Source organism: Erinaceus europaeus, chromosome 13 (assembly GCF_950295315.1).
Source record: "Erinaceus europaeus chromosome 13, mEriEur2.1, whole genome shotgun sequence".
Taxonomy (NCBI): domain Eukaryota; kingdom Metazoa; phylum Chordata; class Mammalia; order Eulipotyphla; family Erinaceidae; genus Erinaceus; species Erinaceus europaeus.
The window spans coordinates 35,105,947-35,133,418 of NC_080174.1; the positions used below are offsets into that span (position 1 = coordinate 35,105,947).

Sequence of the window (27,472 nt, forward strand, 5' to 3'; positions counted from 1 at the left end):
CTTATTTTTTTCAACCAGAGCACCACTCATCTCTGGCTTATGGTAGTGCTGAGGACTGTTATACAGTTGAGCAAGTTGACATCCAGGGGAATTAAATAGCCTCCTCAAGTCAATAAATTGGAGAAATGGCTTATGAACAGAGGTGTAGTTTCACTATCAACTTTTCTTTACAGTATGCTGATCATTAAACATAATCTAATAAATTTAAGAGGTACTGTTAATGGAGGAGCCATTTGAGAGTTCTGTACCCAACACACAGTTGGAGACAAAGTATGCTGGGGTGGGGGGAGGCAATTAATATTCTATCAGTAGCTACTTGTTAATTTTGCTAATACCTTAGAACTAACTAAAGTGAGAACAAAGAGCAAAGTCTCCCAAATATGTTTTACCTGAGGGAGCAAAGGCAAGGTATTTTATAGGGGCAGGGAATGAGATGGGGTGGCTTTAGGAAAGAAGAAAGGGCTATAAACTTCTGATAACATCTTGTTCAACTGTAGCTGGATTCAAGTTTCTTCTGTACAGTAAACTCTTGGTTTTTCCAGTGACCTTGACATTTCACACACACACTCCCCATACACACATACACACACTGCCTTAAGAAGTTATGGAACTAAGAAGGATAACAGAGGACCTCGTGGGGGTTGTATTGTTATATGGAAAACTGAGAAATGTTATGCATGTACAAACTATTGTGTTTACTGTTGAATGTAAAACATTAATTCCCCAATAAAGAAATGAAAATAAATAAATAAATAAATAAAATCTTCAAGCTAAATGAAAAAGAAAAAAGAAGTTATGGAACCTAGAGGTTGTGATCTAAACAATATGTAAAGTAGGCTAAGAAGGACTCAACGACTAGTTATATCTAACTATAAAGAAAGAGAGCATTAAAAACAGAATTTTTGCCTATGAAATTAAAGGGAGAAAAAGCAGGTGCATAGTTCAGTCATTCTTGGCATAGACTTGTCCCACCCAGATACACCTATACTCATTGTAGTTTCAACCTGTCCCGAAAATTTAAAAATAAAAGATTTTAAACTAGTAAGTGTAGATCAGCACTAGTGCACTAATATGCTTATTAAGGAAATTTTTGCAAGAATAGGAATGTTTGGCCTGTCAAAATAGCTCACTTGGATAATGCGTTGTTTTGCCATGTTCTCAGGTTCAAGCTTAGCCCTCACCACTCTGAAGAGAGCTTTGATGTGGTGGTCTCTTTCTCTTTCTGTGTCTAAAACACAGCAGTAGGAATGTTTGTGCTTTGGTTCATGGTAACAAATGTACACAGGTATAGAATCAAAAGTGAACAATAACTAGGGGTAATTGACTGTTTAACTAGATCTGAAAGAGTGATTAATCATCTTACAAGAATTTTCAGGGCTGGGATAATGTACTTGATTTGCCATATGCAGCCCTGCCTGGCCCCCTACTGAGGAAAGCTTTGGTGCTAAATTGGCTCTCTATCTGAGGAGGGGGGAAAAAAAAAGTTAAATCAAAACTATGAAACCTGGTGAAAACCCTGTACCTCTCCAAACCCCCCCTCCAAAAAAAATTGACTGCACACTCTGTTTTATGGATAAAAAGACACAGTTAATTTTCATAAAAGATGCCAGTTTTGCCATCTACATGACTGATTGCTAAGGCATATGGGTCTCTTTCATTATCCATGTTTTTATGCAATCACCATAGGTTTGATTTTGAATCTGGCAAGTTTAGCTCTTAAGGGAGTTTAGCATCAGACTAGTTTTTTTGTCTCCCTGAGCACAAGGCTTCACACATTTGTAACCACTCAGGGATACTTTTTCATTCAGAGAGAGGAGCCATCACAGTACCAGTACTTCCCTGGTGCCATAGCACCTTCCCATGTGGTGCCTGGGCTCAAATCTGGGCTGTACCCTGCCTGGGAGCTATCTTTGACCTTGAGAGGATATCTTTTTGGCTTTGTGCCCAGTACCTGGATACTAAGAGCTGGAACTGCATGTGCCTGCATACCAGAGAGAGAAAGCTATGGCTGAGGTCTACCCACAAGCTGATTAGTTAATTTGCTTACCCATAATGGATACCTATGAATCCAAAGATCCTGTCAATTAGAATCTCTGATCTTAGGTTGCCAAATCTAAAGTTTAATATTGTAGCTAGTACGTGGTAAGCACTTAAACCTATTCCTCCTTATGTATGTAAATCATTTGTCTTAGGTTCATGTGATATAATTCATTTATTTTACCAATGCAAGAATGTTAGTTTATTGTTAATGACTGAAATGTCCACTACAAGAGTAAAACAGAGGTAGACTAGAAAATGAAACAAGGAAAAGTAGACTCTAGGGTCCAGGACATAGGTTATTGATAAGGCACATGCTGTACCCCTGGCACCACATGGAAGCACCAGGGATAGAATGGGAGAGCTCCATGGAAGGGGATGTGGTACTATAGTGTCTCTCTTCTCTGTGTGTCTCTCCTTTCTTTTCTCTCATTCTCTATCTCTAACTGAAATGAAAAGAATGGAAAATTTGACCCAGGAGCCATGGCATCACATATGCATGAGGCCATGGCACTGCAGTAAATCAATTAGAGATTTAAAACATGTGGAACCCCCCCACCCCCAGCTCCCTTATAATTTGGAGCCAGCAACTAGGATGAAATTGCTATCTTTTTAATTTAATTAACTATTTATTTATAAAATGGAAATATTGACAAGACCGTAGGATAAGAGGGGTATAATTTATTTTTAATATAGTTTATTAATTTATTTATATGATAGTGCTACTCAGCTCTAGTTTATGATGGTATGGGGAATTGAGCCTGAGACATTGGAACTTCAGGCACTGGGGTCTCTTTGCATGACCATTATGCTATCTCCCTCTAATTTATTTTAAAGATTTTTAAAAAATATTTATTCCCTTTTGTTGCCCTTGTTGTTTTATTGTTGTAGTTATTACTGTTGTTGTTATTGATGTCATTGTTGGATAAGACAGAGAGAAATGGAGAGAGGAGGGGAAGACAGAGAGGGGGAGAGAACGACACCTGCAGACCTGCTTCACCACTTGTGAAGTGACTCCCCTGCAGGTGGGGAGCCAGGGGCTCAAACCAGGGTCCTTATGCTGGTCCTTGCACTACTGCCTGACTCCCCAATTTTTTTTTTTAATTAGAAAAGTAGGAGGAAAGGGGAGAGAGAAAGAACCAGACATTACTCTGATGCATGTGCTACCGAGGGTTGAACTTGAAACCTCATACTTGAGAGTCCAATGCACCACCTCCTGAACCGTCCCTCATCCTGATTTATGAACTAGTTCCCAAACTAGGTCTGGCACCTGTGGATTTTCACTTTTGATATCTCCTTAAATACTCCCTGCTTTTAGTCTCAAGATTTTCTGCACATTCTGTTATATTACTTCCTTTCTTTATCATGAATTGTGGTTAATATTTTGTGGATTTTTTTCTTAATATTTTTAGCTTTATAAAAATAGCTCAATAAAAACATGGGCCAAAGAACTAAAGAGGCAGTTTTCTAAAGAAAAGATACACATGGCCCACAGACACATGAAGAAATGCTCCACTTCACTTATCATTAGAGAAATGCAGAGGCCAGGTGGTGTACCTGGTTAAGTGCACACACTATAGTGCTCAAGGACCTGGGTTCAAGCCCTGGTCCCCACATGCAAGGAGAAAGCTTCACAAGTTGTGAAGTAGAACTGCAAGTGTCCCTCTGTCTCTCCCCTTCCCCTCACTCAGCTTCCCTCTTTCTCTAATAATAAATAAAATAAAAGAGAAATGCAAATGGAACTACCTTATGCTCCAGCAATACCACTCTTAGGCATTTATCCAGTGGCCACTTAAACACTAGTTTGAAGAGACATATGCATCCTTACGTTCATAGCTGCATTATTAACAGTAGCCAAAGAGTGGAAGCCGCCTAAATGCCCATCAATAGATGACTGGCTTAAAAAGTCACAGGATATATATTCCATGGAATATTACTCTGCCACCAATAAAGATACTGTGCCCTTTGGGACAAAATGGATGGCACTGGAGCTGATTATGCTTAGCAAAATAAATAATGAGATGAAAGACATTGACTAGATGGTTTCACTCATATGGAATCTACAGATCTCATTTATATAAACTTGTCAAAAAAAAAAATCCAAACAAAACAGAAGCAAGCAAACTGACACTTGTGAGAAACATAATTATCTCCAGTTGTGAATAATGTAACTATAAACATAGGGAAGCATGTCTCTTCTAGGTTGACCAGTCTCCCTGGAACCTCCTACAATGGTAGCTGGATCTGCACTGGTTCTTCTACAACAAAAACAAACTTCATATAAAGGCCTTCCTTTCACTTTCTGATGAAATTCTTTTATTTTTATTAGGGGAATTAATAACTTACAGTAAATACAGTTGTTGATACCTATGTAAGATTTCTCAATATTCTGCAAAACACTCACCCTCAGCCTCTCACCCCTCCACCTTTGATGAAATTCTGACTTATGGCTCATTCTTTTTTTATTATTAATTTCTTTATTATGTTTATTTATTGAATAGAAACCATCAGAAATTGAGAGGGAAGGGCATGATAGAGAGGAGGAGAGACAGAGAGACACCTGTAGCCCTGCTTCACCACTTGTTAAGCTTTCCCCCTGCAGGTGGGGACCAGGGGCTTGAACCGGGGTCCTTGTACACTGTAACGTGCACTCAACCAGGTGCATCACCACAAAGCTCTCACCTATTTAACAGATGTCAAATCATACAGCTTTTTAAAATCTGGTTTCTGTCACTTACCGTAATACATGGAGCTCATTCATACAAGTAATTTATTCTTTTTAGCAACAACAATAAAAAAAAAAAAGTAGGATTCAGTTGCATCTGGAACAAATATATTTAACAATCTGCCATGTTTGTTCTATATGATTTTTAGCTTTCCAGAGTGTTGGATCTTCCTCCAGAAAACTTGATCAAGTCAATATCTGCAGTTCCAGTTTCAAAGAAAGAGTTAAGTATATAATTGTCTAACATACTGCTTACGTTGGGGGGCTAGAGGAAAATTCTCCCACCACTGTGTTCTTCTCAGGTAATTAAAACATCATCTGAAAAAACAAAACAAAACATCAATAATGTGAACACGGGGGAGTAGCAAAGATTATGTAGGTCCCCACCTCTGCTGGGGAAAAAGTGTGTCTGGAAATCTCGGAGGTGGATTCTTGGGTAAATATTGAACAGAATGAGGAGGGCCCAAGACCACTAAATCTTCTCGCCTCATGGATTCTGATCTGGGTCAGAGTAGATTTTCTGTGATTTTTCTCCTAAGACAAAACTATTTTAAGTGATTATTGTTAAGAACCAAGGTAAGCAGGATTAGTTGCATAGTATAAGACTTTAGTATTTGCCATTTCATTTTCCAAATTCTGTTTTAGCATGTTCACTATTTCTTGCAAAACTGCCCTATAACCTGTGCACTGAGAATTGTTACCACCACCACCACTACTACACTACTATGACTATTCGTTGTTGCTATTGTTATTAGTATTAGTATTATCCACTCCAATTTATCAAACTCACAGTTCATCTGTCTCTCCAAGGCCATGCCAGCCAGTTCACTTCCTTTGGGATCATGACTTTCGAAGGGATCTTAGAGGCATATATGCCTATCTGATGTTTTAATACTGTTGTAGTTGTGCCATGTTTACCTGGACTTAGGAAGTTTGCGTGTGAGGGGAGGAAATGTTCCTTTGAGGATCCTATGATAGAAAGCTATTGGTTAGGACTAATCATATAACTATTAGTTTCATGTATACAAAGAAATACCTACCTCTTTATAAATTTGGGTTGTTTTAATTTATACTTATTTATCATTTGACCAAAAAAAAATTGGTACTTGGATAAAACGAAATACTCTCCCAGTCAAATAATGGTGACATTAAGACACTATATGGTGCAGTAGCACAGCAGGTTAAGCGTAGGTGGCACAAAGTACAAGGACCCGGGTTCGGACCCCCAGCTCCCCACCTGCAGGGTAGTCGTTTCACAAGCAGTGAAGCAGGTCTACAGGTGTCTATCTTTCTCTCCCCCTCTCTATCTTTCCCTCCTCTCTCCATTTCTTTCTCCTATCCAACAATGACGACAACAATAAAACAACAAGGGCAACAAAAGAGAATAAATAAATAAATAAATATATTTTTTTAAATGCATAAAAAAGACACTATAGGGTATATTTGATCTACTCCCTGCCCATTTTCCTTCAGGATGGATTTTTTTTGTTGTTTTGTTTCTTTATTGAGGAATTAATGTTTTACATTCAAGAGTAAATACAATAGTTTGTACATGCATAACATTCCCCAGTTTCCCATTTAACAATACAACCCCCACTATGTCATTTATCATCCTTCATGGATCTGTATTCTCCCCACCCACCCACCCCAGAGTCTTTTACTTTGGTGCGATATGCCAATTCCATTTCAGGTTCTACTTGTGTTTTCTTTTCTGATCTTGTTTTTCAACTTCTGCCTGAGAGTGAGATCATCCCATATTCATCCTTCTGTTTCTGACTTATTTCACTCAACATGACTTTTTCAAGGTCAGGATGGATGTTTTTGACAGCTGGAGTTTTCATAGTCTAGATGTTATCTTTCTTATATGTTTTTAATAACAATAAGAAGTCTCAAATAGTCTTACTATATAGTAAGAAAATTGATACTAGCAAGTACATATGTTTTAATTCTTTTTTCCTTTAAATGTATCTTTCTGTCTTAAAAAAAAGGTGGGTACTGGGGACATGAACCCAAGTCCTTGAGTGCTGTAGCATATGCACTCAACCATGTGCACCACCACTCAGCCCCAAATATTTTTTAAATAATTTTTTAAATATTTATTTTCCCTTTTGCTGCCCTTGTTGTTTTTTATTGTTGTTGTAATAATTATTATTATTAATGTTGTTGTTGTTAGATAGGACAGAGGGAAATGGAGAGAGGAGGGGAAGACAGAGGGGGAGAGAAAGATACCCTGCAGGCGGGGAGCCAAACTAGAATCCTTTCGCTGATCCTTGTGCTTTGAGCCACGTGAGCTTAACCCTCTGAGCTACTGCCCAGCTCCCCCAAAATATTTTTAAAGATGTATTTACTTATTAACAAGAGGGAGGTAGAAAGAAACTACCAGAGCAGTATCCATGTCCTGCTATGCACTGCTAGGAATTAAGCTCAGAACCTCAAGCATAAAAGTCCATTGCTCTACCCACTGCACATCTTACCAGGTTAAAACATTTTTTTTGTGTGTGTGTAAATCTTATTTATTCATGAGCAAGATAGGAGGAGAGAGAAAGAACCAGATATCACTCTGGTACATGTGCTGCCGGGGACTGAACTCAGGACCTCATGCTTGAGTGCCCAGTGCTTTTTATCCACTGTGCTACCTCCTGGACCACCCAGGTTAAAACATTTTTTAAAAAGATTCACTATTTTGTCTTTTTAAGAAAGACAAGATCAGAATATATACTAGAAATAAAGCTTCATTGATGTAAGTCCTATGCTCTACCTCCTGAGCTACTTCACTGGCCTCTAAAAATATTTTTGCTTTAGGGCTGTTAAAATATCTCACTTGTGTATTGTGTTACTTTGGCATGTTTGTGACCTAAGTTTTAGTCTGGCCCCCATCATATTGAAGAAAGCTTGAGTGCTGTGGTCTCTGTCACTCTCTCTCTGCCTCTTTGTGTCTAAAATAATAATAACAAATAGTTTTGCTTTGGTCATTTGCAGTTAAATAAATGAACTTGAAAGAAAGAAGTGCTTCTATTAGCTGAGGAAACATTGCAGAAGAGGTCAAGAGGCCTAAATTTTTTTTGTTTTTTGTTTTTATGAGTCTAATTTTTAAGTGCAATAGGACTTTAAGGGAGACATTTAGCTTACCAGGCATTGATTTTCACAGATGATAAAGTAAGGTTGCTACTCTACTTAATTCATAAAGATTTCGTAAAACTACATGTAAGAAATAGATTAAAAAAAAAAAACACCTTTATAAAAGGATAAAAGGTAAAATCTAAACAACTTGATAATATTTCTGCCTTTTTATATTTTTTAAATTTAACATCTCCTTTGGCCAGGGATGTGGCACAATAGGTAAAGTGTTTTATCTCTCAAGCATATAGTCTCAAGTTCAGTTTCTAGCATTGCATATGCTGGAGAGATGTTCTGGTCCTTTCTCTTGCTTTCTCTCTTTTTCTCATTAAATGAATAAGTCATTTATAAATTTAACACCTTCTGATAAAATTATATCAATGTGGAAACTTTATGGTGATTAGTCTTTTTGTTACACTAGTAATGTTTTGAAAGTAACAGCAGTCTTTTTTATTTTAATTTATACCTTTAGAGAAGTAGCTGATTTTCAGCTTTCTGTAGATTCTTTATCAGAAAACAACAATGGCTATTCAAGACCAAATATTCAAGAGAAAGCCCTGAGACTGGCAGAAAAGGTAATTTTAGCACTGTTATTTCTTATTTACATTATAATAAAGTTACTAAAAAAAATACTATGCAGATTATCAGCCATAATAGTGAGTTTAATAGTATTTCTTTGGGGAATATAATTTAAACTAATTTTAACCATGAGGTCAGGGTGATTATTTTTTTTCTTCAAATTAGTAGAATGCATTCCTCATGAAATGACACTATTTTTGATTCATTATTTGCAAGAAGACTGAAGTGTTAATTAAATTTACATGTTGGCACTGAATGGACTTCTAGATTTAGGAGGAAGGATTTAATAAATTAGAGAAATGTGTTATAATTTTTTAAATGAGTTTTTGAGAAGATGGATATTAAAACATGAGTGAACGTGATTAGATACAAATAGAACTATGATTGCTGAGAAGTACTTAGATGATGTAATAAACCTCTTTTCATTTTTGATTTCTTTGATGAGTTTGGTATTGAAAAATTGTAATTGAAGGGATTATGGAGAATGACCACGTCTAAGTTGTTAGTGTATTGCCATCAGAAAAAAACAAATGTTGGCCCAGGTATTTTTTTCTAGTAGGTTTAAATAAAGAATGGCAACAGTGAGGGCCAGCAAAATAGCTTGGTTTGATAATGCACTTTCTTTACCATGCATGCAACCCTGGTTCAAGTCTGGTCCCCACCACATCAGAGAAAACTTCTTTGGTGCTATGGTGTGCTTGTGCTCTGCCTCTCTCCCTCTCCCTTTCCTTCTCCCTCTCTTCCTCCTCCATATCCTCCTCCTTCTCTTTCTTTTTCCATCCATTTATCTAAATGAAAAAGTTAGCCTGGAGTAGTAATGCTGAGAATGAAATGGGGAAAAAATAATTGAAACAATGACAGTCACTCACTATCAAAAAAATAAAAGAGACATCTAGAGAATGGGTATAGTATTATGGAGCCAGATGACCTGGTAGAGCATACACATCGCTGTGCTCAAGGACCTGGATTCAGGTACTCAGTCCCTACCTGCAGTGGGTGCAGCAGTATTGCAGGTGTCTTGCTTTCTCTCTCATGTCCCCCTTCCTTCTCAGTTTCTTTCTTTTTTTTCAAAGAAGAGGGGCCAGGTGGTGGTGTACCTGGTTGAGCGCACTTGTTACAGTGCGCAAGGACCCAGGTTTGAGCCTCCAGTCCCCACCTGCAAGGGGAAAGCGTGGTGAAACAGTATTGCAGGTGTCTCTCTGTCTCTCTCCCTCTCTGTTTCTCCCTTCCCTCTCAACTTCTGCCTGTCTCTATCCAGTAAATAAAGATCTTTAAAAAAAAAAAAAAAAGTCAAAAGAAGAAAAAGGGGAGAGGGGTAGACAATAGGTAGAATGTAAAGGTTGGGGATTTAATAAGATGGAGAAATTAAGGTGAGCGAACTAAAAAAGATTCCAAAGAACACAACTCATTTGTCACAGGAAGTATCTGCTCAAGTTCTGTGAGTGTATCAGCAATGCATTTATTTGTTGGAATATAAAGGTTGGGGATTTAATAAGATGAAGAAATTAAGGTGAGCGAAATAAAAAAGATTCCAAAGAACACAGAGTGGCATTCTATCAAGAAAAGAACACACTTACTTGAACACAAAGATGGAATTGAAGAGACAGCAAGCCCCCTCCCAGATCCATTTGATGCCAATTTGATAGTATTAGTACTACCAATTTCACTGGACCTATATTATAACATACCTATTTTACTTGTTGTCTTTTCAGCTACAATGTGATACAGTAGTGAGTGAAATCAGTGCTGGCCAAGGAACTGTAAAATTCAAAATTAACAGAGAACTATTAACAAAGGTAAGAATGAGGTATTTCCACCTACTCACTCTGCTTTAGCTTTGGTACTTTTCCTAGTTCTTAAATTTCTTCCTTGTCTTTTTGCCTTAAACCTTTACACATTCTGATCTCATTCTATTGTCACTCGAGTTAACTCTTACTGATCAGCTACTGATATTTCCTTACCAGTGTGTTCAGGCCCTTACATTTATATTATCATAGGATCCTTCTCAGAACTATCATATTAACTATCTTAGATTTTTATAATTTAATTAATATGTATTGCCCTTTAAGCTCTAATTTTCATTCAGGGTTATGTTACCTTTTTTTTTCCTCAGTTCCTAGCACAATGCCTGGTGTGTAATAAGTGAGATAACTATTATTAAATTGAGTTAATTGAATGTATTGAGTATAAGAAAGGTACTACATTCTGATTCTCACTTTCTCCCTCTTTCTGCTTTCTGGAATTCAATAATCAGAAGCAAAAGATTTATACAGAAGAAACTATGAGGATGTGCCTTTTAATAGAGCTATAAGGATGTGTCTTTTAATGCACCAAGTGGTCGCACATCCAGTAGAATACTTATTACCTTGCCTGAGGACTTGGTTCCTGAGCCCAGTCCCCACCTGTAGGGGGAAGCTTCATGAGTGGTGGAATAGTGCTGCAGATGTCTTTCTCCCTCTTATAAAAATAAATAAAATTAAAATAAAAAATAATAACCTGGCATGTGTATTGGCAGTTATCTTTTTTTTTTTCCCCTCTAGGGTTATTGCTGGGGCTCGGTGCCTGCACCATGAATCTGCTGTTCCTGTAGGCCATTTTTTTTCCTCCTTTTGTTGCCCTTGTTGTTGTGGTTATTATTGTTGTTGTTTATGTTGTTCGTTGTTGGATAGGACAGAGAGAAATGGAGAGAGGAGGGGAAGACAGAGAAGGAGAGAGAAAGATAGACACCTGCAGACCTGCTTTACCGCCTGTGAAATGATTCCCCTGAAGGTGGGGAGCCGGGGGCTTGAACCTCTTACGCCGTTCCTTGCACTTTGTGCCACGTGTGCTTAACCCGCTGCACTACTGCCCAACCCCCAGCAGTTTTCAAGAGATTTGACTTCTTTGTGTTTTACTTATGTAACCTTTGAATTATAATTTATTTGCTTTTCAGCACTATTTATAATCATCGATACCACAAAAGTAGCAGCGGTGGTACTACTAAGTTAAACAGGGGGAGCAAAAAATTTTTCCCTATACAGCTTAATATCAGTATGACCTTGGGAAATTTGTTAACTTGTTATTGCTTCTGTTTCCTCATATGTACAAATGAAACTTAACTCTTAGGGTATTTTTTAACATTGTACAAGTTAATACATACAAAATATTTAGAACAATGCCTGATACATAATATGCATTCAGTAAATACTATCAATAGATACTGCTTCTAGTTTTGCAGTTTTTTAACTTCTCTAAATTTTGGTTTCTTTCATCTATAAAATACCTACATTATTGTCCCTTCTACAGATAAAAAGGCACAAAATACAAAAGGGTAGAAACCACTCCCATAAGTGTTAACTCAAGCTAGTACTGTTCTGACTAACATTACCAACTAGAGACATTGGTGCCACTGATAATGCTGTGAGGCTCTGAGTTCCATAGAACAAAAAAATCAAGAAAATTTCTGGGGTTTTTTGTCATTAAATACCTTTTTTTTTTTTTAACTTTTTCAGACAGTGTTACAACAAGTAAAAGAAGATGGTTCAAAGTATGGATTTAGAAGTGAACTCTTCTCTGGTCTTCCTCAGAAAAAGATTGTGGTTGAATTCAGGTGAGTGATTAACCATCTCATGTGTTGTTTAATCAATAATGATAAATGATTTACCATTATTGCTCGGGTCTCTAGAAACTGCATTTGGAAAAATTGAAAATCATTGAAATTATATTAAAAATCACAGTATAGTGATCATTAAGCCATTAAAGGGACCCTACTTTTGAAACCCTAATGTTAATTACATTTTTATTCTTTTAAAAAATTTGAAGTGGCTGGTCTGTGGCACATGTAGTAGAGCCCACACATTAGCTTATGCAAGGTCTGGTTCCCCACCTGCAAGGAGGGGAGCTTCACAAGTGGTAGAGCAGCAGTGTTCCTCTTTCCCTTCCTCTCTTTCCTCTCTTTTTCTGTATGTGTCTATCAGAAAATAAAGAGGGGAATTAAAAAATAAAGAAACTGCTATTAGTATTGGAGTCCTTATGCAGGCACTGAGCCCCATTGATAATTATGGTGGCAAAAAACAAAGTGTGTTTTATGAGAGCGAGAGAGACAGCATCATTCATGTGCAGTCCTAGATATTATACTCAGGCCCTCACTCATTCAAATTTTATTTCATAGTACTGCGCCACCTCTTTGACCATTTTTAAATTCCATTTTTTTTCAGTTTGTTTTGATTTCAATGAGAGAGGGAGAGAGAGAGGTCAGAGCACTGCTCAGCTCTGACTTATGGATAATATGGATATATATGGATAATAATAATAGGATTGAACCTGGAATTTGGGAGCCTTAAACATAAAAGTCTTTTCACATAATTATTATACTTTCTCCCCTGCCTTTTTAAAAATTTATTTATAAAAAGGAAACACTGACAGAGCCATAGGATAAAAGGGGTACAATTCCATACAATTCCCACCATCAGAACTCCGCATCCCCTCCCCTCCCCTGATAGCTTTCCTATTCTTTATCCTTCTGGGAGTATGGACCCAAGGTCATTATGGGATGCAGAAGATGGAAGGTCTGGCTTCTGTAATTGCTTCCCCGATGAACATAGGTGTTGACAGGTCGATCCATACTCTTTCCCTAGTGGGGCATTGGTCTGGGAAAGTGGGGCTGCAAGACACATTGGTGGGGTTGTCTGTCCTGAGTATTGTTCAGCTCTAATGTATGGTTGTGTGGGGGGAATTGAATCTGGGACTTTGGAGCCTCAAGCATGAGAGTCTCTTTGCATAACTGTTATGTTATCTACCTCCACTCTCTTTAGCCAATTTTCTTTTTTTTTTTTTTAGAACTACTAGTACTTTTTAATTTTAATTGTTACTTAAGGCAGAGGTAATAGTAACTACCATATTAAGAATGTTACAGTAATTGAATTAATAAATTACTTATGCAACTCTGGTCAACTATAAATTCTGTGAGGTCTAAACATTCAGGTGGCTCATATATATATATTTTTTTTTTTTTCGTAATGAGAAACATAGGAGGAGAGAGAAAGAGCCAGACATCGCTTTGGTACATGTGCTGTTGGGGATTGAACTGAGGACCTCATACTTGAAAGTCCGATGCTTCATCCACTGCACCACCTCTCGGAACACACACATAGTCCTTTTTAATAAGGTCTTTACAAAGATGTTCAAGACTCCAAGACAATTAAAAAAAAAAATCACACCACACTATGCTTCTGTCACATCATCAATTTTCTGCTAGTAAGTGTAAGTCACTGGGGTGGGGGGGGGGGAGAGGGAAGGCTACATCTCTTAACGGCAAGGGTAACAAAAAGTTTGTGATGATCTCTTAATTTTTTCATTCATACCTATCTTTTTTATTATTATTATTATGTCCTGTGGCCTCACTGCTCCAGGCTGACTTTTTCAGATAGAAAGAGACAGAGACAGAAAAACACCACAGTACCAAAGCTTCCTCCAACCTGGTAGGAGCTGGACTTAAACTTGGACTGCATGCATGGCAAAGCAGGTACACTATCCAAGTGAGTTTTTTCCCTGGCCCCATACATATCTTTATATTGATGCAAAACACCTGTACTATGGGGGTGGAGGGGGAGGGGCGCACATTTCAGTACTATACTTTTCAGTCCTAGCTGAACAGTGAAGGAAGACTAGTCGCACATATAATATCTATTACCATGCATTCGTCTTTGAAACAATACCACTGCACATTTTGAAACTTGAAAAATTGCTATCACTGCTTAGTTTTAACATGTTCTTCCCCATTTTTCACTTCACTTTTGCCATCCTTCCTCCCCAGCCAAGCTTTAAAGACCAAGACCTCTTGTCTTTCTCATATAAATGTTCCTTTTTGGTTAATTCTTAAAGAAAAAATATCTTAAAGCAACCTGTTCTGTTTGATTTAACACTCTGTAGGCTTTTTTTTTTAGTCTTGGTTTATTTTGGTATTCATTTGTCCCTCCTTCCTTTATTTTTATTTTTATTAGAGAAAGCTAGAACATAAGTGAGTTTGTGAATGCTCACAAGGGTAGAACCCATCTCCATCTCCCAGCTACTATCTTTCCTTTCTGTTGTTTTCTACTTGATGTTGCTGTGAACTCAGAGTTAGTTACTCTTTCCTTTGGAAGTTTTCTAGATGCTGGATGCTTTGCCTGTGACGGCAAAGAGAGACAGACTGGTGGGGAATGTGATCAAAACTGATGGAATTTTTTATAGGCATGACAATGGTGGAAAAAGAGAATTTAAAAGGGGGGAGGATGGTATCTTAAATGAATCAGGTAACTTTCCCCTAAAAAGCAAGAGATATAATTGCTGCAATCAAGAACTTGTTCCCTAAATTGAGATGATGATGATGATGATGATGATAAATTAAGTAAGTTCCCAGGCTGAAATTTGTGAAACATTTACTACCTTCCAGAAACAGTATTGGTTGCCATATTGTTAGTTCCAGGATCGGTGTGATGATGTGTTAGGGCAGGTGACATCTCATCATAGTCTTGGGTTCCATCTGATAGTGGTGGAAAACCTGAAATCAAATGCTGTCACCTCTCTTCCCTGAAAATTCAACTTCCCTGTTTTGTTCAGATAAGATCACAGTCAAGCTTTGTAGACCTTAGAAGTCTATCCCCTTCTTTATTTGAGGGGAAATTCTCATAATAATATTCTAATATTTCTTCAGTATGAATTCTGTTTCATTCTCTTTTCTCCTTCTTGCAACCCTGCTATGTAATATTGTTCTTCTTGATGTTCTAATACTCTCATTATCTTTGTAGTACTTTTTTTTTTCCTCTCCTTTATTTTTAGGAGGTGGGGATGGGTGTGGGCTAGTTCCTCTACTGTATCTTCCTGCTCTCTACTTTTGGTGTCTGTCTTTATGCTGATGTTTCCCTCTGCTGTGTTTGTTTGTGGTTTTTTAAAATCATATTTATTTATTGGATAGATACAGCCAGATAACAGAGAGGGAAGGGGGAGGTAGAGAGCAAGAGAAACAGAGACACCTTGCAGTACTGCTTTACCATTCACAAAGCTTTCCCCCAATAGGTAGGGACTAGGGCTTTAACCTGGGTGCTTACACATTATATCATGTGCGCTCAACGACATGTGCCACCACCTGGCCCTTTGTTTTTTATCAGAACATCGCTCAGCTCTGGCTTATGGTGGTCCAGTGGATTGAGGCCATTTTCTCTATTTTGTTGCCATTGTTATTGTTGTTGCCATTGCTGTTGTTATTGGATAGAGCAAAGAGAAATAGTAGATGAGGGGAAGACAAAGCAGGGGAGCAAAAGTTAAGATACCTGCAGACCTGCTTCACTGCTTGTTGGATCCTTAGGCCGGTTCTTGCACTTCACTTTCCACTTTGCTACTGCCCTGCCTCCTGACTTTTGTTGTTGCTGCTGTGAGATTATTTCAGGGGTTCAAAGTCTGCTCACAACTCCACCACCCCTGGTGGCCATTCTCCCCCCACCCTTACACTTTTTTTTTTCTTTCTAATAGAAACAGAAAAATAAAGAGATGCTGACAATATTGTTCTGTCACTTATGAATCTCCCTTCTTGTGAGTGGGTGTAGGGCCTTGAGTCCATGTTGCACTTTACCAGGTGTGCCACAGGCTTGCCCCCAAGCTGTCTTGGTTCATTATTACAGGTGATTACCTCTTGTCCTCCCATTGTGTTTAATGCTCTCTGAAGAACAGTATCAATAGTCTATGCTTGAGCAGGTCTGGACAGTGACCAAAGATTTGTATTCACAAGTGCCTGGCTGAGGTTATATTGCCAGCAATCTGCCAGATGAGAAGTTCAAGGCTGCAGGTGTAACACAAACTGGTGGGGGAATAGACTATGGAATAGACTATGACTCTGTACACCAATGGGGTTGCTTCTCTACCTTCACCTCCTTGGTCTCAATGTACTTAGTTCCACAATATCTACTTTCAGCATTTTGCAATTGACATTTGCCTTACTGCTTTTGCTTCCCTTCTCCCCCCCAACCTTACTCCTACTGTGAACTTGTGGACACAGAGTTGTGATAGAGGCAGAGCTGGTCTTGAGACTGGTGGGCAAATAACTGTAAAAGTAGTTGAACCATCAAGGCAGTAGTAACAGAGACTTGATTGCAGTTGGTAGCAGCAGTGACGCTGTAATGGCAGAGATAGAGGCATAGTCAAGCCTGACTAGGTGGTGGCAACAGCGGTAGCCATACTTGACCAAGTCATTTCCTATGGAGGTAGCCAAGCAGTGGCAGTGGCTGAGCTGGGACAGGCAGCAATAGCATAAGCAGCCAAACTGGACTGGAATGGGTGGGCCACATGATGTAAGACTGATGACTAGCTGCAGTGGCAAGAGCCTGGCTGAGTGGCATGGAACTGAATGGTTTTTCATATGTTCATAAGAAAGTCCTTCCTCACTGCCTGAATTTTGGGCTATCAATCTTTCAATGCATCTGCCACCGAAGTATGATACTTCTTTGCTGGGTGCTACTTCACAGTCACAATGTAAGTTTTACTAAGGATGATTTTGGGACGAATATAACTGCTAGAAATTTCCAGTGCTTTAGTATCTTTGCCCTAAATTACCAAATCTCTTATTCCCCGGTGTGTTAAACTATGGAGACATGACCTAGTTAACTAGAACTCTTGCTCTTAGAATAGAAAAAATAACTTTTTAAAATTACTTGCAGTTCACCTAATGTTGCCAAGAAATTTCATGTTGGACATCTGCGTTCTACCATCATAGGTAAGTGTCATTAGTTTCACAGAAAATACCTTCAGGGCATTGTATGATAATACAATCTGATAGTTCTAGGTCACAAAAGACAAAAATCAGAGAAATTGAAATTTTCTGAGCTTGATATAATTAGATATTATATAAAATGGGAGATTGACTTTAAAATGGAAAGAAATCATTTATAAACCAAAGATTATCTCAGTAATCAGACTTAAATGCTATGTTATGATTCTAACTCATGAAAGTTAATGTTGTCTGTTTTTGAGGAACCTTCAGTTTACAAAATTGTAAAGCTTCTCAACAACTAAAAATCAGAACTTTTTCACAGCTCTTCAAAATATATTGCCACACCCCTCCCCCACCTAAGCTCCAGTGTCCCCTCACTCCCTCCATTGGACTCCCTCCATCACTGCAGTCTAATCCACTCCCCTTTGATAACCTCAATTCTACAATCAGAGACCAAAAAGTCTGTCTTCATCGAATTCTAACTTAAAAAATGTATATGTACAGGGAGAACTAAGTAATACAAAAATGAAAATAATTAAGTGAGGACGATAGTGATTGCCCCAATTGTTTTATTCATATATTTTGTTCTTAAAAGGAAGCCAAGTCTGCATCTGGTAGGTGGCACAGTAGAGAAAGCATTGGACTCTCAAGCTTTAGGCCCCAAGTACATGTGCCAGAATGATGTCTGGTTCTTTCTTTCTCCATTAATAATAAATAAAATCTTTTTAAAAATCTTAAAAAAAAAAAAAAAGAAGAAGAAGAAGAAGCTAACTCTCAGTAAGGTGAGTGCTGAATGTAGTGTTTCAGGACTGGAAATCATAGCAAATCTAATAGAGAGATACTGCAGTATTTCATCACTGCTATACATCAGTGTGTAGTATGCTTTAAACTTTTCATTAAAGACAGGACTTTATGCAGCAATCAAATTTAAAGACTGAAGTTAGAGTTGTATAGTATTAGAATTGGAAGGAACTTTGGGGTTTTATCTCAAGCTTAAGAGAAAGTCATATAGCATATACCTGAATATTTTTTTCTTGACTTAACAAAGATTTGTTATCTTCCAGTTAAACAAGTCATAAATTTGGTTAAAAAATATCATTCACTGAGGGTTGCAGAAGGTAGAAGGTCTGGCTTCTGTAATTGCTTCCCCGCTGAACATGGGCGTTGACTGGTCGGTCCATACTCCCAGACCTTCTACCTTCTGCAACCCTCAATGACCCTGGGTCCATGCTCCCAGAGGGCTAGAGAATGGGAAAGCTATCAGGGGAGGGGGTGGGTTATGGAGATTGGGTGGTGGGAATTGTGTGGAGTTGTACCCCTCCTACCTTATGGTTTTGTTCATTAATCCTTTCTTAAATAAAAAATTAATACAAAAAAAAATGTCATTCACTGGGTTGAAGTCAGGGTGTCAGCAGGGTCATGTTCCTTCTGGACGTTTTAGGGGGAGAATCTGTTTCTTTGTACTCTGCCTGCATTCCTTAGCTCCTTGACTCTGTCTCTTCTTCCATCTTCAGTCTACAGCATCTCTCAGTCTTCCCCCCCTCAATTCCAGTATCACTTCATTGAGGAAATAATGACTCATAGGATTGTTGTTGTCACAAGAGAATATTTCAACATTTCTCCAAGATAAGCTTAAATACCTTCAAGAATTGAAGAAATCTGAAGCTAAAGCACTGAACTCTCAAATATGACTTCTCAAGTTCAATTCTTAGCATTGCATGTGTCAGAGAGATGCTCTGGTTCTCCCTCCTTTTTTTCTCTTGTCTTTCCTCTTTCATCAATAAATAAATCCTTACCTTGACACCAACCTGACTTCCCTGGGCAGACAACCTCAATAGTGAGTCCAAGAGCCTCACCTTCTCTTTTATTTTTATTTTATTTATTCCCTTTTGTTGCCCTTGCTGTTTTTTTATTGTTGTTGTTGGATAGGACAGAGAGAATTCGAGAGAGGAGGGAAAGACAGAGAGGGGAAGAGAAAGAGACACCTGCAGACCTGCTTCACCACTTGTGAAGCAACTCCCCTGCAGGTGGGGAGCCGGGGGCTCGAACCGGGATCCTTATGCAGGTCCTTGCGCTTTGCGCCACGTGCGCTTAACCCGCTGTGCTACCGCCCGACTCGGAGCCTCACCTTCTCAAAGCCCTACCCTACTAGGGAAAGATAGAAACAGGCTGGGGATATGGATCAACCTGTCAATGCCCATGTGCAGGGGAGAAGCAATTACAGAAGACAGACATCCTACCTTCTGCACCCCATAAATCACTTTGGTCCATACACCCAGAGGGATAAAGAATAGGGAAGCTTCCAGTGGAGCAGATGGGATGTGGAAGTCTGGTGGTGGGAATTGTGTGGAATTGTACCCCTATTATCCCACAATCTTGTTAATCATTATTAAACCACTAATGAAATAAATCCTGTTTTAAGTACTTATTTTATTACTTACTTACTTTTAACGAAAGAGAGACAGGTGGACACACCAGAGCACTGCTCAGCTCTTGGCTTATGGTAGTGCTGGAAAGTGAAACTGGGACCTCAGAGCCTCAGGCATGAACCATTCATTATGTTGTCTTCTTAGCCTATTTTAAAAATAAAAAAAAATAAGGAGCAGTGGCAGTACACAAGATTTGCATCTGGGATGTCATAGGTTCGATCCCCATCATCACCAGTAGCTAGAGCTAAGCAGTGCCCTCGTATAAATAAATAAACAAACAAACAAACCAGAGAAATAGCTCACCAGATAGAGTTTTTGCTTGGTTGTTTTTTTTTTTTTTTTTTTTTAAACCAGAGCACTCCTCCACTCTGGCTTTTGGTGGTACAGGGGATTGAACCTGGGCCTTTGGAGCCTCAGGCACGAGTATCTCTTTGCATAACCATTATGCTATATACCCCCCCACCCTTGTCTTTCTTCCAACAGGGTTATCACTGGAACTATATGCCTGCTGCCTTTGTTCTTCCCCCCTTTTTTCTTTCTCTTTTTCTATTCTTCATCTTTTTTTTTTTTTTTTGCCTAACAGAAAGAAATTGAGAAAGAGGAGTTAGTGAGGGAGAAAGAGACACTTCTAGCACTGTTTCACTGCTTGTGAAATTGTCCCCCACAGGTAGGGGCTGGTGACTTGAGTCCAAGTCCTTGCAGATGGTAATGTGTACTGTACTGGGTATATTACCACCTGGCTGCCTCATGGCAGACTTTTTTTTTTTTAACCAGGGCACTGGTCAGCTCAGCTCTGGCTGCATACGGTGTGGGATATTGACTCTGGGGCTTTGAGGGCAGGGGTAGTAGCATAATGGCTAAGCAAAAAGGGCTTTTGTGCCTGAGTCTCTGAAGTTCCGGGTTCAGTCCCCAGCACCACTATAAGCCAGTGCTGAGCAGTGTGTATTTCTCTTTCTCTCATTAAAAAATAAAATATATCAAGCATGGGGTTGGAGGGGTGCAGAATAGCAGGATTGGATAGTGTGCTGCCTTGCCATGTGTCTAACCCTGGTTCAAGCCTGGCCCCTAGCACTTTGAAAGCTTGGGTGCTGTGGTGACTCTCTCCTCCTCTCGCCTTCTCTTCGTGCGTGTGTGTGTGTGTGTGTGTGTGTGTGTGTGTGTGTGTGTGTGTGGTCTATCTTAAAAAGTTAAATAAAAGAAGTGAGCCTAGGGCTTTGGAGCCTCAGGGTTGAAAAATCTTTTTGCTTCATCATTATGCTGTCTCCCTTGAATCTCATATTTCTTAACTAGGCTTTTTTTTTTTTTTCTTTTTCCTGTCACCAGAGTTTCACTCCTGTGGGCTAATTTTTTTTAGATAGAGCAGTAGAGACAGAGGGAGAGAGCGAAAGGTACCATAGCACCAAAGCTTCTCCCAGTATGATGCCCCTCCCCCAAACTTGGGTCAGATGTGTAGCAAAGCAGGTGTCTTCTGAAGTGAACTATCTTGTCAGCCCCATAATTAGCTTTGTAAGAGAGAGAATGATAGGAATTGATGTGAAAAGAGTCTAGAATTATGCTTTATTAAAAAAGCTTCATGAATACATCAAAAGTAAAGGATTGACATTAGTAGATGATAAGTAAAACTTGATGTAGTTTTTGTCCTTTGTTAATGGAACTATGTTGACTTGAAAGAGATAGTATTTATTGAGATCTCACTTATTTTAAGTGTTGTCATGTATTATTAGTTTTACAACAGCCCTATGTGGTAAGTACTGTTAACTCTTTATTTTATAAAAATTATATTTTATTTAGTTTACAAGATAAAATAGACTACAGTGAGATAAAGAGGCCATGGTTCCAGGTGGTGGCTCACATGGTTGAGTGCACACTTTACAGTGCACAGTGACCCAGGTTCAAGCCCCCACCTACAGGGACCACCTGCCGAAGAAAACTTCACAAGAGATGAAATAGTGCTTCAGGTGTGTGTGTGTGTGTGTGTGTGTGTGTGTGTGTGTGTGTGTGTGTGTGTGTCTATCTTTATCCAAAATAAAAAAAAAAAATTCAAAATGCCAAAGCAGCACTCTGGCATATGCAGTGGGGAAAATTGAGCTCAGGACCTCATGCTTGTAAGCCCCAAAATTTCCACTGCTATATGTGCCAGACTACTTACTCTTAACTTTTATCTGTGGATGAATAAACTCACATATCAGAAATTACTTTTCCAAATCACACAGCTAATAAGGATCAGAGGCAAGGTTTGAAATTAGATAGCTTAATTATTTAATTAGATTAAGTCATTTTGTTGAGTCTGCATGATAATAGTGCTAAGAAAAACTGGGAGTTCTCCTTTGCCAGAGCTTGGAATTGAGGCCTCTGACTTCTGATGAATTCATGCCCAATGAGTAGAGTTTGATAGTAGCTTTTGGTACAATATAACAATTTTTTTTTATTTAAAACAGTTTTTTTATTGTTTGTTTGCCTCCAGGGTTATCTTATCGCTGGGGCTCAGTGTCTACGCTACGAATCCACTGCTCCTGGAGGCCATTTTTCCACTGTTGTTGTTGGATAGGGCAGAGAGAAATTGAGAGAGGGAGAAAGATAAGACACCTGCAGACCTACTTCACCGCTTGTGAAGTGACCCCCTTACAGGTGGGGAGCTGAGGGCTCGAACCAGGATCCCTGAGCCAGTCCTTGTGTTTCACACTGTGTACACTTAACCCAGTATGTTACCGTCTGGCCCCCTAAAACAGGTTTACTAAAACATTATTTTATTTGATAGAAATTGAGAGAGAAAGAGAGAGACACCTGCAGCACAACTTCACCACTCATGAAGCTTTGCCCCTATAGGTGGGGACCAGGGGCAAACCTGGGTCCTTGTTCTTGGTAAAACATGCCTGGCCATAGTGGTGGTGGTGAATCCAGGCTCTTACCAAACATAATAATTCAAAGAGGAAGAAATAAGAATGCAGTCTGAGTACCAGCTGATGACAGTAGCTCCTATTGCTGGACCTCTATATTAACAGTTTAGAACTAAGGAGACTAGAAAAGAAATAACTGCAGTAATGTATGTATGTATGTGCTGTATATAGTGGTGAAGAGTTAGCGGCAGAAATGAGATCTACTTTAGAATAAAACAGCCAAGTATTTACTCTAAGATATTAGCTACAAAGGTCAGAGCACTGAAGAAGCATAACTTCCAAAATTATGCCATAAAACTTGGGTCATTGGGCAAGGGAGACAGCATAATGGTTATATAAGAAGACTTTTATGCCTGAAATTTAGAGGTCCCAGGTTCAGTCCCTGGTACCACCATAAGCCAAAGCTGAACAGTACTTTGGTTTATCTATCTATATCTCTATCACTAAAATAAAATATATATTTTTTTAAATTTTGGTCATTAAAGGAATCGTTTCTGTAATCACTACAGTCACTTGTCCTGCCCTGACATCTGAAATTTAAACTAGCAAAAGGGCAGCCCCCATGACCTGTTTCATTTCCCTTGGGACATGAATTTTGATAGGACACTAAGACTTTTGTTAGTGATACCACAGAAAACAAAACCTCCATGACTTGTCAGGGAAAGAAAAAAAAATTACATTCCATTTAATTTCTACCTTCACATAAAGCATATCTGATAACCCAAGTCTAAATGACTTCTGGAAACTGAACTGCTAGATGCTCTGGGAAATGTAATTTTTCTGTTGTATGTGAGGGAAAACTAGAAAGAAAGTGGAACTGATGTTGAATATTAACCCAGCTTCTATAGTATGAGAAGATGAAACCCTTGGACACTGTGTGTTGTTACGGAGCACACTTAAGAAGGAGAGCTTTTCTGATTGAAAGTTATTAGATGGGAGTGGGTACAGTATGGGGATAGGGAGAGAGCTCACTGAGTAAATTGCACTCTTATCTTGCCCTGGGTTCAAACACTGACACCAAATGCAGAGTACCATGTATGGCACCAGGGAAACTAAATTGTAGAGTTATGCTGTGGTACTTCTCTTATCTCTTCTCTCTTATTCCATGTCTTCCTTTCTCTTAAAGAAGGAAGGGGAGGGAAATGAAAGGAAGGAAGGAAAAATAAAGAAAGGAAGGAAGGAAGAAAGAGAAAGAAGGAAAAGAGGAAGGTGGACAGAAGGAAGGAAAGGGATAGAGCAGAGTAGGGTAGGATAGGATATTGGGCTGAGGTGACAATTCATCTATATTGTACATTCATGAGAGCCTGGATTCACCACCACCACCACCCACCCCCATGGCTGCAAAAGTTGAGAAGGAGGAAAGGAGGGACAAAGGAAACAAAAACAGCATAGCTCAGGTTCTTTAGGACATAACCAATTTATATCTCTCTTGTTAGTTACTGAGAGTCCGTCATTCTCTGTTTGTGGAATGACTTGGAGTAGCAGTTATTCTAACATGAGTTTCCAAATACCATTATGTTGGTGAAAATGCTGTTCTTGTGAATACTGTGGCAGTTTTTAGAGTAACTGCCCCCAGAATGATCCCTTACTTCCTTTCCTTAGCACTTATAAAATGCGATAATGACTGTGCTTTTTCACAAGACTGATGGTGAATTTTGCCAAAGGAATTTTTTGCATTATACTTTGACAGTAGAAAAAGCAGAAGGTTCTTATACCAAAATGAATAGGAAGAATGAGTAACTATATTTTATTGACTTCTAGGAAATTTTATAGCGAATCTCAAAGAAGCTTTAGGACATCAGGTAACACGAATGAATTACCTTGGAGATTGGGGCATGCAATTTGGTAAGTTTGAAGTTTTTCATTTCATTGTTAAAGTTTAATTCCTTTTAATATGTCCCTGGATCATCTGGACAGAATATAAGCAAAACCTCATTATATGGAGTAGTACCTGAACTATTTATTTCCCTAATGATTCTTGCATAAATTTTTTGTTTTATTTACTAGTGTAATTCTCTCCACAGTAATACATTTTGAAATTTCACACATTCCAAATAAGACTTGATATATGCAAACTTTGTAGCTTAATTAAAGAAAGTTAGTTGATATTTGTTACTTAAATGTAGAAATGATTGCACAGGAAGGGAATAAATGTGGCTCAATATGCCTTTCTCAACCACAGCCCTGCCAGTTTAATAATTAGTGCTATGGTCCAGCCTCACAGAGCCAACCTTTGTGAAGTGGTATTTGTTTTAACCTGGAGCAGTGACCTCGAGGAAAACAAAGTGAGATACTTTGACTCCTCTCCTAAGTTATACAGAGGCAGGTGGTCAGAATTAAAAGAGGGGAGTCAGGCAGTAGCGCAGTGGGTTAAGCGCATGTCGTACAAAGCGCCTATGATCGGCCTAAGGATCCCGGTTCAAGCCCCCAGCTCCCCACTTGCAGGGGAGTTGCTTCACAAGCAGTGAAGCAGGTCTGCAGGTGTTTATCTTTCTCTCCCCCTCTCTGTCTTCCCCTCCTCTCTCCATTTCTCTGTGTCCTATCCAACAATGACGACATCAACAACAATAATAACTATAACAATAAAACAACAGGGGCAACTAAGGGGAATAAATATTTTAAAAAAAGAAAGAAGAATTAAAAGAGAGGAAGGGAAGAAACCCAAACAATTGAGCACCACAGATTCTCTCTTAATATTGGGAGCTTACTGTGAATCACTCCCTGTTCAGTATACTGGTAGTTATAATATGTAAAGGCAAGGTAAGTGAAGTTGCTGTGGTACTGAAAGACTGGTAGAAGACAGAATAAATCTTTTATTTAAGATTTATGGCAACAACTATATATATTTTAAGATACAAACCTTTTTCTGTAAAATCTCTGTAAAGCATCCTCTGACACACAAACATATCCTTATCTTCTCACATTGCCAGTTCACATGAGCTCACATGAGCTCCATTCAGATGGCCTTCTCTTTTCTAATACTTTTCTAATTGCTTGCTTCTATCCCCTGTTGGGATGATTATTTTTGTGTCCATAGTGCATGGCAGATAAGAGGCTTTCAGAATGAGGACTGAATCTGACCCAGGATTTATTTTGCAAGATTACCCCCTAAGAAACGCTAGGTTAATACACAATTTTTAGGATTAACAGATTGCTATGGTCTGGTTTGTGGTGCCAGAGATTGAAGTTGGCTACCTCTGGGGCCTCAGGAATGTGATTCTGGTGTCCACTGATTAACCGTCTCTCTGGCCCTCAAGATAATATTTTAAAGGTTCTATGAAGCACAGTTCTAAAGTTGCCTGAAATATTTCTTCAGAAGCACTGAAATAAAGTAAAATTTTCTATGACAGGTCTATCATGACTTTCATTGATGGATGTTATCTACTCAGTTATTTATTTTTTTTAGACCCTAAAGAACAGTAGACATGAAACCTTCTATGAGTAAACTTGCTGCCCACTTTAGAGAAAACAGAAAACTTGCCACACATTTTAAAATTCTACTTGCAGTTAGTAATAATTAACTGATACTCAGAAGCTTAGGGCCTAAGCTCAATCAACACTGAGATTTAATAAGTGGCATACATTTATATTAGTTTAACCAATTTAGACATTGACAGATGTATAGTTACGATATTCATTAAATTTAAACTGCAGGATTTTATTATAATATTATTTCTCTAAAGGGCTGCTTTGGCTAATGATTCATCATCTTTCTATTATAACCATCATTTTTTTTGAAGAGTTTTAATTTTGCTTGTTTCAGCTATCCCTATTGAAAATTAACAGTTGGATACTAAAACACAATATTAGTTTTTTGGAAAACATATTAGGTTGAATTTTAAATGAAATTGGTGATGTTTTTTTGTTTTCATTTTTATTGTTGTTGTTTTAAAAAGTTGTCTCAAAAAATAATGTTTTGAAGTCACTTCCCATCAATTTGAGTGTCCACTGTCTAGCACTATGATGTCCTTTTCTGAGTTTGCTCAATAAATACTTGTTTTATTCATGTCTGCCTGGGTGGTGTTGCTGGGCACTCTTATTACAAAGATAAATTAGCCCAGGATACATCCTTGCTGGACTCAGTATACTGATTTCTATGAAATTAATTTCAGCAATCTATTTGATACACTGTATTTGCAACTCAATATATTGAATTGGAATTACATCATTTTAGAGGGCAATAGAAGGTTGTAACACATTGCAGTATATTCAAAATCTATTATTATGAGAAGCTGATCTTTTCTAGATCCATACTTGTTCCATGTTACACTTTTTTTCTCCGCTATTCTGTATTTTCTTTTTTCATTTATGGATTATTGTGGTAGGTCTTCTGGGGACAGGCTTCCAACTGTTTGGCTATGAAGAAAAACTCCAGTCCAATCCATTACAGCATCTTTTTGAAGTAAGTTGGCAAGGAACTATATTAAAAATGTCTCAGGGTGGGATCAGGTGATAACACACCACATTAAGCACACGAGAACCCATGCAAGGATCCCAGTTCCAGCCCCCGACTCCCTACCTACAGGGAGGTAGTATCACATGTGGTCAAGCAGGTCTACAGGTGTTTTTCTACCCCCCCATCTATTCCTCTTCTTTCAATTTCTCTTTGTCCTATCCAAAAAAATGGGGGAAAAAAATGGAAAAGATGTCCTCTAGGAGCAGTAGATTCGTAGTGCCAGCACCGAGCCCCAGTGATAACCCTGCAGTCAAAAAATAATAATAATAATCTCAGCTTTTTTTTTTCAAAGTACTATGTAGCTATGTAACTTTTTTTTTTGTAACTCGGTTTTTAATACCAAAAGTTTAGAGAAGAACTATTCCTTAAAACAATGGAAAAGGTTGTTTTTATTTTAATAAAGGGCTCTTTCCATTTTCAAATCTAAGTTTTTGTTTATTTTTTTAATTTACTGTTTAAATTAATTCATAACAGTATTTCTCTTTTTTGTTTGTTTTTGAAGATGGAGAC

At 38.4% G+C, this 27,472-nt stretch overlaps 1 protein-coding gene across 2 annotated transcripts in view; it reads left to right on the forward strand.

The window, feature by feature from the left end:
- Nucleotides 1–27,472, forward strand: part of RARS2 (arginyl-tRNA synthetase 2, mitochondrial) — a 61,239-nt gene that overhangs the window by 2,139 nt on the left and 31,628 nt on the right. For both annotated transcript variants that reach the window (XM_007528709.2, XM_060205497.1), the window contains exons 2-8: nucleotides 4,912–4,985; nucleotides 8,352–8,454; nucleotides 10,171–10,254; nucleotides 11,950–12,047; nucleotides 17,128–17,183; nucleotides 24,268–24,351; nucleotides 26,832–26,908. In XM_007528709.2, the coding sequence (XP_007528771.1) occupies nucleotides 4,912–4,985; nucleotides 8,352–8,454; nucleotides 10,171–10,254; nucleotides 11,950–12,047; nucleotides 17,128–17,183; nucleotides 24,268–24,351; nucleotides 26,832–26,908 (576 nt within the window). The remainder of the gene's footprint in view (nucleotides 1–4,911; nucleotides 4,986–8,351; nucleotides 8,455–10,170; nucleotides 10,255–11,949; nucleotides 12,048–17,127; nucleotides 17,184–24,267; nucleotides 24,352–26,831; nucleotides 26,909–27,472) is intronic.